Consider the following 13,290-nt stretch of genomic DNA (forward strand, 5'->3'; position numbering starts at 1 on the left):
TCTGTGCCGCGGGGGCTTTGGCTGGTCCCTCACTGGCCGTTTAGAAGCCCTGGCCTCAGAGGGTGGTCTGGCTGGTGGCAGGCAGGAGGGAGCCTCTGGATCTGGCCAGCCAGGCGCTGTCGTAGCTCTCCTGTGTTTGGTCTTTTTTTCATTTGTATTTTTTGGCGGAGGAGGGGTGGTCCCTTCCTCTTCCTCCTTTACTGGGAACTGAGCCTCAGAGTTTAAGTCATTTGCCAGTCTTGTAACTTACAGACGTAGAAACAGATTTGAATCCAGTTCTGCAAACCTCACATTCCATTTTCTTGCCCACCGAGTCTTCTTTACTAAATGACATGAGGGATTCATCTGAGCCATTTCCGGTGCTGGCCATCCGTCTGTTGGGCCGGCATTTTTATGTTTCTTCTAGAACTCGGTTTTGCAGCCACTCCCTGCTCGGTGTGAACACCTTGCCTCTTCGTGTGTGTCTTTGTGCTGCCGTCCTTCTCATCATTTCTCATTTCCTGTGTTTCTTCTCCTCGGCTCGTACCTGGCCTTTGGTGAGGCCTCACTTTGGTCAGTGCCCTCTTAAAGAGGGACGTGGTGTGGGGCAGATAGCAAGGAGGGAACGTGTGGGCCTGGCTGGCTTGGGTTGGTCCGTAAGTCTGAGGAACAGGTCTTGAGGGTTAAAACGTTGCCAGAGTTCTCTTGCATTTTCTGGCCCCTCCTGGGGAGCTCTGTGGGCGCCCTGGGTCCTGGGTGCGTCGCCTACTCCCTGCCCTGCTCACGGCGCATGCAGCCTGGCCTTGCCGCCCACCTGGGGTGCCGAGCCCCACAGCACGGGCCTACCCAAAGGAGGGACAGTCATTCCAGCAGTCCCCACCTTCGAGTGAGCTCAAGGGTGTTTAATATTCTGCACTGAGCGGGCTTTTCTGTTTTGTCTGTGAGTACCATTTCAGAATTACTTCTGAAATGAGTGAAAAGCCATGGTTACATCTCATCTTTACCGGAAATCCCAGCTTGCCGGTCAGTTTGAGGTTTGATGGAGCTGCTGAGTCACTTCAGCATTTTCTGTCTGGGCCTCACCACATTATGCTTCTTTGTCACTGCCCCCTGGTTAACTGTGCTTTCTTGCAGGCCTGGTCTGTGCTTATCTGAAAAGCTTCTCTGGCCCCGCAGCCCTGAGAATCCCGGCCCCGTGCCTACTATTGAGAATTCCTCAGGGTTCCTGGGGGTTGAGAGTGGCTTGGGTATTTGACAAGTCTGTGAGGGACCTCAGAGGGCCCGGGCCGTCTCAGGAGACCTCTGTTCTGCAGTGTTATGTGTCCACAGCTAAACCAGAATTGACTGGTCCCTGCCCTTAATCTGTATTTGTTAATCGGCCATCATCTAACTCTTGAGGTCTTTGTGCTCGGCCCAGGCAGAGGGAGAGGTGAGGGCTGTGGGCCACTTAGGAAGGGATGGGCACCCCCTGGGGAGCGTTCTCTCTACCCTCACGTTAAGTAATAATGCACCTCTGAGCTAGACGTGGTCCGTTAGGGAACTGGCGTGGCCCAATGAGGAGCAGCTAAAAGATACAGGAACCAAGCAGGGATGACCTGCTCGGTGAAGGATGGGGAGAAAAGAGGAGGGGCACAGCAGTGTCCATGGGGTCTCTGGGCAGTTTGCTCTCTTGTGAAGTATTTTCCAGAGATGGACACCAAGAATTTAAATTCTGTTGAGTTCAACTTACAGGATTCCAGGCCTAAATGATCACCCACCGCTTTTCTAGAAAAGGACACTGTGCCCAGCAAGTATTGTGTGCACACGCGCAAACCCCTTATCCCAGGCACTAACTGTCCTGCTGTTTGCTCATGCCAGCAAAAACCCGGGCAGCCGACCTGTTGGTGAATCCCCTGGACCCACGGAATGCAGATAAAATTAGAGTTAAAATTGCCGACCTGGGAAACGCTTGTTGGGTGGTAAGTACAGTTTTCTTTCTAAAACATTTCGGTTGTGATCATGTATGAGAAGATGCTTTTTCTCTCGTTTAATGTCTGTGTTCCTCCACGGTAATGCAGTCTGTTCCCTTCCAGCATAAACACTTCACAGAAGACATCCAGACGCGTCAGTATAGATCCATAGAGGTTTTAATAGGAGCAGGTTACAGTACCCCTGCTGACATTTGGAGTACGGCGTGTATGGTAAGAATGGCCTTTGCCATTTTCCTCTGTGTAAAGGCTCATCCTTTTAGTTCCCATGATGGGGCAGCTCCACCAGGGCCTTTGGTCGAAGCTTTCTGACGGTGAGGGTTGTCCACTGAGGGGTGGGTGAGGGGAAGGTGGCTGCCTTGGGTATCTTAAGAGACCTTCTCTGGCATGTCCTGGTGTGTGTTTTGGTTTGGTCTTGTGAGAGACGACCTCGCGAGGCCCTCTGCAGCCCGCGGCCCCGAGAATGAGAGCCCCGCTGTGGTGACAGTGACTTCAGGGAGCTCCTGTGGCTCCTGGAAGCTTGCAGATTGCACGCGGTCCCCTCACTCAGGCCGTGGAGGAAGATGAGACGGCTGCGATTTAGGGGAAGGTCGTCTGAGCGGCTCTGACAGACCTTGTCTCCTTGCTGGAGAGAGAGGATTTCCCCACATACCAGGGTCCAACCTCTCTCCTGTTAAGCGGAGTCTAGAGACTGTTCTGGCTTACTGCTCTAGGCTGTGTCCAGCCACGTCTGAGGCACCAGCAGCCGCCTGTACCGTTTGACCGAGTCTGTTCCCTTCCTTAGGCAGCTCAGCGATGGTTTTCCTCAGGGCCTCGGGATGCCTCTTGTTTCTCCAGTACGATGTAGCCATTTTCACTGCCACTTGTGTGCATCAAAAGTCTGGTTGTGTCTAAACTCTCCTCAGCCCCACCAGTGCCTCTTCTCACCTACTCCTTACCTGTGAGCCGATAAGCATGAATGGTTCCTCGTCCATAAGCCAGTTTCAGTTTCTCTCTTGGTCCTGTTTCCTGGTCGGCTTGTCACCTTCCTCTTAGTGGGCTGAGTTTGTAGTCCTTTGTTGGAAGAGGGGATGCATGTGTCTCTTGCTTCACGTGGTGTTTCATGCTTTCCTCATTTTTTCTCCAAATTCTCCTGTGATATTTAAATGAAAGGGCATGGCATGTGTGTAAAGCTTGGTACTTGTCTTCTCACTAAAAAAACAATGCAGAATAAGTGTATTGTCTGTTATTCAAGGATTAATGTAGCACTTCTTTTGGGTGTGTCCTCTGATGCTAAAGTATAGCACTGTTAGCAAGTCGTGCTAAAACAACATGAAAATAGTGGATGTTTTGTGTTTTTCAAGTTTGCAGCCAGTATGGCCCAACAGATCTAGAACAGTGTGCCCTTCTGTTCCCATGTTGCTCTGACGGGTAATGCCAAAGTTTAAAATTAAGTTTCTCAGTAAGTATCAAAAACTGAGCCCTTGCCTTGCTAGGTATGGACAAGGAGGGTTAAAAGAATTGGTGGACCAGATGGCTGGGCTGGCCCTGGTGGGCGGGGCTGACTTCTGAATGAGGGAGGTTATCAGAGTGGGAGGAGGGCAGGGGTCGGAGATCATGGGCCAGAGGCCAGGGGGTGTGGGGGGTGGTAGCCACTCTAGTCTTTTTTCTTTTTAATAATTCCTTTTTTTTTTTTTTGCGGTACTCGGGCCTCTCACTGCTGTGGCCTCTCCCATTGCGGACCATAGGCTCCGGACGTGCAGGCTCAGTGGCCATGGCTCACGGGCCCAGCCGCTCCACGGCATGTGGGATCCTCCCGGACCGGGGCACGAACCCACGTCCCCTGCATCGGCAGGCGGACTCTCAACCACTGCGCCACCAGGGAAGCCCTAATAACTCTTTTTAAATTTAAAAAAAAAGAGAGAGAGAGAGAGAATTGGTGGACGTGTCATGGTTCCTTAGAACGCAGGGCCTGCTGTGTGGACAGGGGTGAGGCTCCCTGTGGGCGAGTCAGGGGGCAGCAGGGAGGGGGGCTGGGGGCTGGAAGCAGTGGGAGGCAGCGGCCAGGTCAGCAGAAGGGGGCGCCGTCAGCAGTGGGAGCTGCGGGGCTGTTGGATCTCAGGGTGTGGTGAGGTCAGGCCCTCCTCCTCCCCAGCAGCACAGAAGGGGCCGTGTCGGGGCTGCCCTCATTTACACTCTGCGGGCTCTTTCAGCTCTGAAATCCTGTGCTTCTAATTTGGGGTGTTGAATTTTGGTGATATAACCAGAAAAATAGGACAAGATCACAGATGTAGTCGGATAATGGCGGAGCTGTCAGTACCGTTTTATACCGGGCTCTCTGTCTGGCCTTCTGTGAGGTGAGGGTCTGTCCCTCCACACAGTCTCCTGTCCTGCTGAGCCCTGCAGTTGCTATGAACAGTGGCGTCAGCGTCAAGAGCAGACTCCTGTGGAAAAGCACTCACTCCATCTCCTTTGCCTCCCTAGAAGTGGAGCGTAAGGTCCCTCAGTACTTCTAGGGCTGCTTAGGAAGTTCTTGTTAATCAGTTTAAGGGTGATTTTCTGGGAGCGGGGCAAGCCTGCATCCCCACCCTCCCCCGTCCCCGGAGGCCGCGGCTGAGAGGTCGCCTCTTGTTCTTCGTAGAGAACCTGGTGCAGATGAGACGTCTTTGCCCAGCCCACCCTGCTGTTGAAGTTTAAGTCTGTAACAGTACATTAAATTCATAATACCAAGCTGTAGTAAAGCTCCAGATTGTTCTTGGTGGTAAAGCCCAGGGTTCTTTGTTATAAAGGGCATCAAATCTTAGAGAGACGCTAGTGGAGCTGAGAGTGGTGGCTGGTAGCCGTGTTCACTGGTAAGTGCCTGTGCTGCGGGCAGGGAGGAGAGCTTTCACCACTGGGCAGGGGCAGCGCCGTGAGGCAGAGCAGCTGGGCTTTGTCAGGTGTTGAATCTCTTTCTCTTTTCTTGAGCTTTGGAGCCCTCCAGATGTAAGTGTGCATGATTAAAAATTACGTGTGGACCCCGGCACTGGTCGCTCTGCACTTGTGTTTCGGAGTCCCTGAATAGGCGTCTTCCCGTGGGCTCCATGGTGAGCCTCAGTCAGCGCTGTAGAGACAAGAAAAGCCAGTCTGACCCATTTCACCAAACTTCTCGGCGGTGGTCACATCACAGAAGGCATACGTGACCTTATTTTATTCAGAATGGGATACTTGACGTGGGATGATGGCATTTCAGGAAGGGGTGTATCTGGTCTCCCCAGAGCCTGAGGACAGAGGCTGGTCCAAGGGAAAGAGGGCCCTCTGAGGGGATTGGGCCGAGTACAGAGTTCCCAAGTATTAAAAATAAGCAATAATAATAGAGGTTATATTGAGAGTAACTTACTGAGTTGAAGGCAATAATTTTTCATGGTTTCATAGTTGCCAGCATAAAAGCAAGTTGTACAGAGACTGATGTTTTCGTTGTGGTGTGTGTTTACCCTGCCTGCTGTCTGTGTCCTAGTTGTTAAGAAAAATCTCATCATGCTTCAGAGAATCAGGACCCGATAACATGGCGGGGGGAGCCTTCATCTTGCCTCTTCCTTTTTTCTTTTAAACCATTTCATTGATAGGCTTCTTCAACCTGTGTTTCCTTGGAAATACATGGGTGCTAATCAAAATGGTCATCTTTCAAAGAACACTCAGTGGACATATCTTAGTGCTAGGCTGTCAGAAGTACATACAACCAGATTGAAATGTTTTTGAACATTGATTAGAAGAGTGAGGGAGGCCCCAAGGACGGTGAAGAGCAGCTGGCGCTCTCCTGCGGCTAGATCATGCGACTTCTGGGGTCTTCTTTCTCCATTAGGGTTTCACCCTTTTCTCTTGGCTTGTGTCCCGGATGAGAAAGACGCTCCTGGCCATTCAGTGTGTCATCCACTTGTTCCCCATGGACCTGTGGCCAAATGTGAGGTGTTTTACCCTGATCTGGGATTGACCCTAGTATCTTTATTGTTTGTTGGGTGGAGCGGGGAGGCCCTGCAGCACCCAGACGACCGCCTGACGTACTCTGTGCTGAGACTGGGCACATCAGACCCAGGTCTGGCTCAGGGCGGGGATCCCGAGTTGTGAACTAGTGTTCGTCACAGGGTAGCTGGCAACGGGCTTGGCATCCCACCTCCCTCCTTTCTTAAAAAAGGAAAATACAAGGTGAAGAGATGTGGTCCTGGGCTAAGCGCGCCCAACCTGGGTTTGTGAGAGGGGCCCCACCCCAGGCAGACGAGACTTCCCCTGCGGGTGCCCGCCCACACCCTGTGATCCTGGACAGAAGTGGAGAGGGTGGGCTGCTGTGGGGCGGTCTTATCGAGGTGCCCGTGGGGAGGGTGGTACCTTGAGAGGAGCGGGCGGTGCCCCGGGCCACTGACCCACAGGCATCTGCAGACCTGACAGGACGGCCCCTGAGGGCCTCCAGAACAGCGAGATCTAACGCACGGGAGAAGTAAGTACGGGAAAAACCAAACACGGGATTTAGCTTGTTCTTTTTAAAACTTCTTGTAAATTCTCATTTAAAACATGTTTTCAAAAAAACATGGTATTTGATTAACAGAGCGATAGCAGTTGTCATTTTTATGCATTGTTAGCAAGTTAAAGGTCATAGTCCTGAGATAATTTTATGAACAACGAAAGTGGGCTCAGTGGCAGCGATGGGAAAGCAGTGCCCCTCCCGACCCCAGCACCCTGGTGCTGGAAGCCGCTCTCCTGGCCGCCCTCGGGCGGGCTGCACGGGGGTCTGGTTCCTCCTGGCCCCAGGGGACAGAGCAAGAGGGGCTTCTTTGGTTCTAGAATGTCCTTTGGTTGAGTCAGAAGTGAATGAAGTGATGATGAGTTGCTGAAAGGAGCCCCCAGTTGCTAAGACATGAAGGTCTTTGCTTCAGGAGAGCAGCCGCAGCCGTGGTCCGGGGCCGGGTTAGCCTGCGGGTTGCAGCTGGGCTCTGGGGTCACACAGACCTGGACCTTAGGCTGAGCCCTCGTTCTGCCGTTCAGATTAGAGTGCAGTGCTCCGGCCACGCCTGCACACGGCTGCTTCCTGCAAAGTGAAGCAGAGGTGCAAGAATATTTCTGAAGCTTCTTTGAACTTTTGGGAAGAAGAGAAAGCCTGGTGTTGAGCCCTTTCAGGAGGCTCTTTGGTTTGATTCAGATCCTCATAAAATGTAGGTCTCTTGTACCAGAAAAAGTTGCTGGCTTGGGGCCCATCTCCGTGAAGCGCTTAGCATGTCATCTGTTGTATCCTAGGCATTTGAGCTGGCAACGGGAGATTATTTGTTTGAACCGCATTCTGGGGAAGACTATTCCAGAGACGAAGGTGAGTATTGCTGCCTGCTGAGTACCTCAGTCCGGGTTTCCTGAGAGTCCTGAACTTCTGGAGAATATTGTCTTTTTGCACCGAAATAGAGCTGTGTTTTGGTTTTCAAGCACCAAATTCAGATGCTCTCCCTTTGAGCTTGAAGCCCCCTCAGTTGCAGTGACTGGGCAGAGCCTCCTGGCACCGGCGACGCTTTGGAGAGCCCTCGGGCCTCAGCCCGCCCCCGCAGGCCTGAGCCCAGCTGGCCGGGAGAGGACAGGCCGGATGAACCCGGAGCCTCTCTGTGGACCTTTTGTCCACTGATCTGCTGCCCACTTCTCTGTCCTGTTGGGGGCTGAATTTAAAACCAGGGAACTCTGGCTTGAATTCCCATCTGCAGACCTGACCATCTCCATGCTTATTTGCTTGCGATGCTGGGGTAGCCTGGGGTGAGCTGGCATCAGTCACTGTTAATGCTCCAGATGGGGCCTGAGGCCTGCCAGTCCCAGAAGCCTCTGCGTGGATGTGCTGCACACATTGTTGATTTGATTCTATCTCTGATTTTTTACTAATTTCAATTTTTTTCCCCCTCTTCTTTTATCCCATCCTTCCCTTTGCCCCTCCCATTCCCGTATCCTTTTTTTTCTCTCCTCCATAGACCACATAGCCCACATCATAGAGCTGCTAGGCAGTATCCCAAGGCACTTTGCTCTGTCTGGAAAATATTCTCGGGAATTCTTCAATCGCAGAGGTAGTACCTCTTTTTTTTGAAAAGCGCCACGATGCAGACAGAAATGGAATAGCAGCTGCTGGTTGTAGCATTAATGGTGACAAAGGCCTTTCTCCTAAATTCCAAAAGCAACCCAGCAGAATTCCTGTGCTGACTTCAGACTTGAGAAGGAGCCCCTGCCTGGCCCCGTCCTGCGGTCACCCTGTGCATCAGCTCCTCTGCGGTGCCTTGAATCTGGCCACTCGGGCAGAGCCTGTGCTCTGGCTGTTGACACTGCGCTCTGTTTCTGTCTGCGCGGGCGATGGCAGTGTCTGCATGCAGTGTACTGATTAAATTGTCGTGTGTTTCTGTTTTGCTGGCAATGTTTCCCAATGCAGATCACATAGCATTGATCATTGAACTGCTGGGGAAAGTCCCTCGAAAATACGCTATGTTGGGGAAATATTCCAAGGAGTTTTTCACCAGAAAAGGTAACGGTATTTATGCAACACTAAATTTTCAGCATAATCCTCTCCCAAAGGAGAAATTGTGCGTTTGCGTTTGGGCAGTGGAGAAAGATCTGGACTTACCGCTGGGGGAGTCTGCTGAAGAAGGCTCTCAAGAAACAAAGAATCATCTGATACCTGTGGAATAAGAATTTTGTAAGAGAACAATCTTCCGAAAATCCTTTGACCTTCTCCACACCTCTCCTTTATGCTAAGCACCAATTCATGTATTCAAGTATTTATAAAAGAGGTTAAATGATTTTTAGAAAGCAGCTAGGCTTACCTTTCCATTTTGCACATTGTTCCTGGAACCAGAGTGTTTTTGCAGTGGAGCAGAGGTGGCCTAGAGACTGGACTTCATGACTGTCCATCTGCGTCCTGTTGCATGTGTCTGAGCTGTTTCTGTAGGGGTGTGGGCCTGTGAAGTCCTGTGTGCCTCATATTCTTATCAGTCAGATGCTCTTCTCCCAGTGCATTACCTCACACTGTACTACTGTAGGTGATTTATTGTAATATTGCAGTTCTCGTTGATCTTCCTTGGCATGACCTAGAACAACTCTCTTTGCCCTGTGTAGTCCCTAGTGAGTGATCAATTTTTTAAAAACACCCAAAAGCCCCGGGGAATTTATTTTTACAGAGCCCTTCCCCAATGCCATAGTCTTTGATGTGAGCATAGATAGTCCTCTGAACTCATGTTTTTCCAGCTTTGATTTGGAGGGGGGGGTGTGTGTGTGCTGCAATTCCCGTTAAAAAAGAACTGTTTAAAGTTGATGTGAGCGGGACATGGAGTTTCTAGAAATTTCTGCAAGTACTAGATACTCTATCTCCCCTGCTTTAACCAAATTTGGAAAACCAATTTGACTTTTTACTTTCCTGTGAGATAAGGAATTCTTGTAGAGTAATAACCTTTTATGATATACTGTGGTGATGTTCAGCTAACCAGTGCTGTCTTACCCCTTAAAGTCCATCTCCCCATGAATGCATGAGGCCTGAGAGCGAACCATGCCAAGACAGTGGTTTCTTGCTCACGTACTCTGAGCGTGTTGACCACAACTCTTAGGTTTTTTGGGAGCACCCAGTGGGTAACCTCTGAAATATGTAACTGGATGCAGTATCTTGTTATTTCCTTTTTAAAGCTCATCAGAGGAAAAAAAAAATTGTCAAGGAAAAATGTTCTTCAGACACGTATTAATTTTCGTTCTGAGACTCTGGTCTTCGAGTCTGGGTCACTTAAGCAGCTACAGGGGTCCCCCGCCACACCCAGACTCTCACGCAGTCTCAAGTCGTGCTCGGGGCAGCGTGTTCAGTGGCACAGCTGGGGCTGGAGCGTGCTGGGGGGCTGGGCACGGCGTGTCACGTCGTCTCCGCGGCTGTCGGCGGGGGTGACTTCCAGTGAGTGCATCCTTGATACAAGGAGGCGTGAGAGGATGTCTGCACCACGCGGTGCGTTAGGAACTGTTTCCGTTATTGGTAAAGCAGAATTATAAACAGGATAACGCTGTGCACATTGTGAACTGGTCAGCAGTATGACTGAGAGAGTGGGCTGTTTCCTAGGAAATTTCCAGAAAATGTTATTTGAACATAGTTGAAGCAAGGGAAAGCTCTGGATTATTTTGGCCTGGGATGGTGTGGCTTGGGGAGTCGTGTTTATTTTAATCAAAGCAGACTGCTTCTTCCACATTTCAGAATGTTTTCAGAGCCCATGGGAGATGGCCTGGGCCTCAGGAGGACTTGGCTGGTAGATGAGCTGCCCCCAGCCATAGCTTGCACCATTGTCAGGTGGGGAGGGCGGCCAGGAGCTAGCAGCCTGGTCTGTCAGGCAAGTAGCAGTGTTGGCCTGCGGGTGCCCTGGAGGGGAAGGGGGAGGGCCCAGGAGGGCTCTGGACCACAGCCCCTGATCCTCCAGCAAAGTGGGCTGTGGGAGCCTCACTCCTCGCCCCAGGCATCAGGCGTGGTGAGGGCCAGCAGCCAGCAAAGGCACACAAGGAGTGTTCCTTTACTCGTGCTGCTGCCGCCCTTTCCTCTGTAGCGAGGAGGCCGTGTAGGGTGGCTGGGCTCTGCTGTCTCTGTCCGTTGTCTGTGGGTGAGGAACCAGTACTGTGCATGGTGGCGAAGAAGTTGAAAAGGAACCAGGGTGGGGCGGGCCCTGAGTGGTGAGAAGGTGGAGTCAGGCAAATGATTTGAAGGTACCCCTGCTGGCAGCCTGTGGTCAGCGTTGCTCGTGGAGATGGCTGCTCTGCGACTCTGGCTCCTGTCAGGCTTTGCCCCTGGTCTGAGCTGCAGGGACTGGGGCAACGCCTGCCGAGTCCCAGCCCAGAGACGGCGGTGCGCCTGGGGCCCTCTCCTCATCCCACCTGTGGGGCTCCTTCCCCGGACTTGATGAGCGATGCCTGGGGGACTGATGTCGGCGGGTGGTTGGTTCCAGCTCACAGCTCTCTGTCCTGGGTCCCTCATGCTGGAGGGCGGCTTTCACACTGGCCTTTCCATAAGCGCCCTGCTCCTCGGGCAAGTGGACCACTGCCTTTGCCCAGATGGGAGTATAAAGTGCTTGCACGGGCCCTTGCTGCTCCATCGCCACGTTGTTACGCATGTGTGCTGTAGGGGCTGTGTGCGTGGGCTCTTTTTTGAGGAGCTTGTTTGAAGGTGGCCTGTGGAACTGAAGTGCATCTGGCATCCTTGGTAGAGACAGGCCGACAACACATGGACTTGCGTTACTGTGGTGACTGGAGTCCTTTTTTCCTTCCTTTGGATGATTAGGCAAGAAATCCCCTAAAATGACTGGGAATTGGGGCTTAAGTTCTCTCCTGATGATTGTTTGTTTATGGTAACTGTGGAACTCAAAAGGGATTTAGGGTTTTCACAGAAGTCTCGGGAATAGTACGACGACGAATGAGGGCCTGTCCTGAAGTCGATTTCACCATGTCCCTTGGGATGAGGGGAGTGATGGTTGCATTAAAAATGTGTTTTGGCATTGCCTCCCCATAAAGGGGGTGAATACACGTTTTGGAAATAATGGGCTCTTAAGTGTATCCATTTAAATTTTTTCTAAAATACCTTTGTGCCAGAACCGATAGAGAAAGGTGACATTGAAAACGGCTTTTCTGTTGCTTACACCACGTTGGCGAGCGGCGGGAACGGCGGGGGGCGGGGGGGGGGGTGGCTGAGCGGCAGGCTTTCCTGCTCTACACTCTCCTGGGTGGGAAGCAGGCTTCATCCCCACTCTGAGGCCAGGGAAGGGGAGCAGGGTCTGTGCATTAAAGCTAAAATCAAGTGCAGCTGAGTGGCGTCTTCTTGCTTACAGCTCAGGGTAAAATGACCTTAAATTATTTCTTGGCCAGGCGTTTTATTAAAATTGAGCTGGGTTTTTGTGACTGGGAATATAGTACTGTTCTCACCCTGTTGGGGTTTAATCTGCTGCTCATTCTTTTGGGTGTGGGCATTAGCCACCAAGGTCTTTAAGGAGAGCCATCTTGGTCGGGGAGTCGGGGAGTCGGGGTGTCGGGGTGTCGGGGTGTCGGGGAGTCGGGGTGTCGGGGTGTCGGGGTGTCGGGGAGTCGGGGAGTCGGGGTGTCGGGGTGTCGGGGTGTCGGGGAGTCGGGGTGTCGGGTGTCAGGGTGTCAGGGTGTCGGGGTGTCGGGGTGTCGGGGTGTCGGGGTGTCGGGGTGTCGGGGTGTCAGGGTGTCGGGGTGTCGGGGTGTCGGGGAGTCGGGGTGTCGGGGTGTCGGGGTGTCGGGGTGTCGGGGTGTCGGGGTGTGGCCCAACAGCAGTAAGCACGTCTGTGGATTTTGTCCCTACGCTGTCCTGCTGTGGCCTGAGTGGTCCCTCCAAACCCGTTCCTGACCCCGTAAAGGTGACAGTGTTAGGAGCGGGGCTGTTGGAAGGCGTGTAAGGGCATGGGTGGCGTGTGAAGGCATGGGTGGCGGTAGTGCCTTACGGAGAGACACAGAGAGCTCGCTAGCCCCTCCGCCACCTGAGGACACAGGAGATCTCTGAGCTGGAAGAGGGCCCTCACCTGCCTATGCTGGCGCCCTGCCTCCAGGACTGTGGGAAGTGAATTTGTTGCTTGTAAGCTCCCTAGTCAGTCATATTTTGTGATAGCAGCCTGAACGGACTAAGACGCAAACCCGGGAAAGTGTCCCAGCCCTCAGCTGATGGCGAGAAAAACAGTACAGCCAGGAGCACGCCTTACTACGCCGCCGAGCAGATGTTCTGCGGAGCCATCAGTAGCCATCATTTTAGTAGAAGTTGCTGTACTGAGAATGGAAGTATGAGAGGAGACAGTTAACTTTAAAAAGGAAAAACTACTTGATTCTAGATGAGGGCGTTGAGTGTATTGTAATACATGTGAGCGATAGTATGTGTCAGACCAAAGACCTCTTGAATACAGTGGAGAATTTCAGAGCATGCAAGAAACTTCTGTGTAGCCAAAGGAGTACATTTGCAGGGGACGGCATCAGGATAAGTGGTGTCCAGTAGAAGATGAGGAAAAGTGTAGGAGGGGGTGAGAACGGAGGGTGAAACTCAGGAGCTGGATTTTTCGTTTCGTTTCGTTTTGTTTTGGCCACACCGCACGCTGCTTGTGGGATCTTAGTTCCCTGACTGGGGATCAAACCTGTGCCCTCAACAGTGAGAGTGTGGAGTCCCAGCCGGTGGACCGCCAGGGAAATCCCAGGAGCTGGGTTTTAAAAGAGGCACTATTCTTAATTTTTAATGTTGAGATGAAACTTGTTAGAATGATTTTAACTTAGCTCCAGAATTACCTAAAAAGCAACTGATACTCTTATTTCTGTGAAGAGAAAAGCCCCTCTGTGGCGTTTGGCCCATACAGGGTAGGAT

The 13,290-nt window shown here is 52.0% G+C and overlaps 1 protein-coding gene across 10 annotated transcripts in view; it reads left to right on the forward strand.

Annotated features, from left to right (window-relative positions):
* The window catches only part of SRPK2 (SRSF protein kinase 2), a 227,473-nt gene that overhangs the window by 204,958 nt on the left and 9,225 nt on the right, over window positions 1-13,290 (forward strand). For 6 of the 10 annotated variants that reach the window (XM_067745984.1, XM_067745982.1, XM_067745983.1 and 3 more), the window contains 5 exons: window positions 1,837-1,937; window positions 2,052-2,159; window positions 7,191-7,260; window positions 7,898-7,990; window positions 8,347-8,439. In XM_067745984.1, the coding sequence (XP_067602085.1) occupies window positions 1,837-1,937; window positions 2,052-2,159; window positions 7,191-7,260; window positions 7,898-7,990; window positions 8,347-8,439 (465 nt within the window). The remainder of the gene's footprint in view (window positions 1-1,836; window positions 1,938-2,051; window positions 2,160-7,190; window positions 7,261-7,897; window positions 7,991-8,346; window positions 8,440-13,290) is intronic. The other 4 variants (XM_067745988.1, XM_067745985.1, XM_067745992.1 and 1 more) reach the window with 2 other exon arrangements.

Source organism: Pseudorca crassidens, chromosome 8 (assembly GCF_039906515.1).
Source record: "Pseudorca crassidens isolate mPseCra1 chromosome 8, mPseCra1.hap1, whole genome shotgun sequence".
Classification (NCBI taxonomy): domain Eukaryota; kingdom Metazoa; phylum Chordata; class Mammalia; order Artiodactyla; family Delphinidae; genus Pseudorca; species Pseudorca crassidens.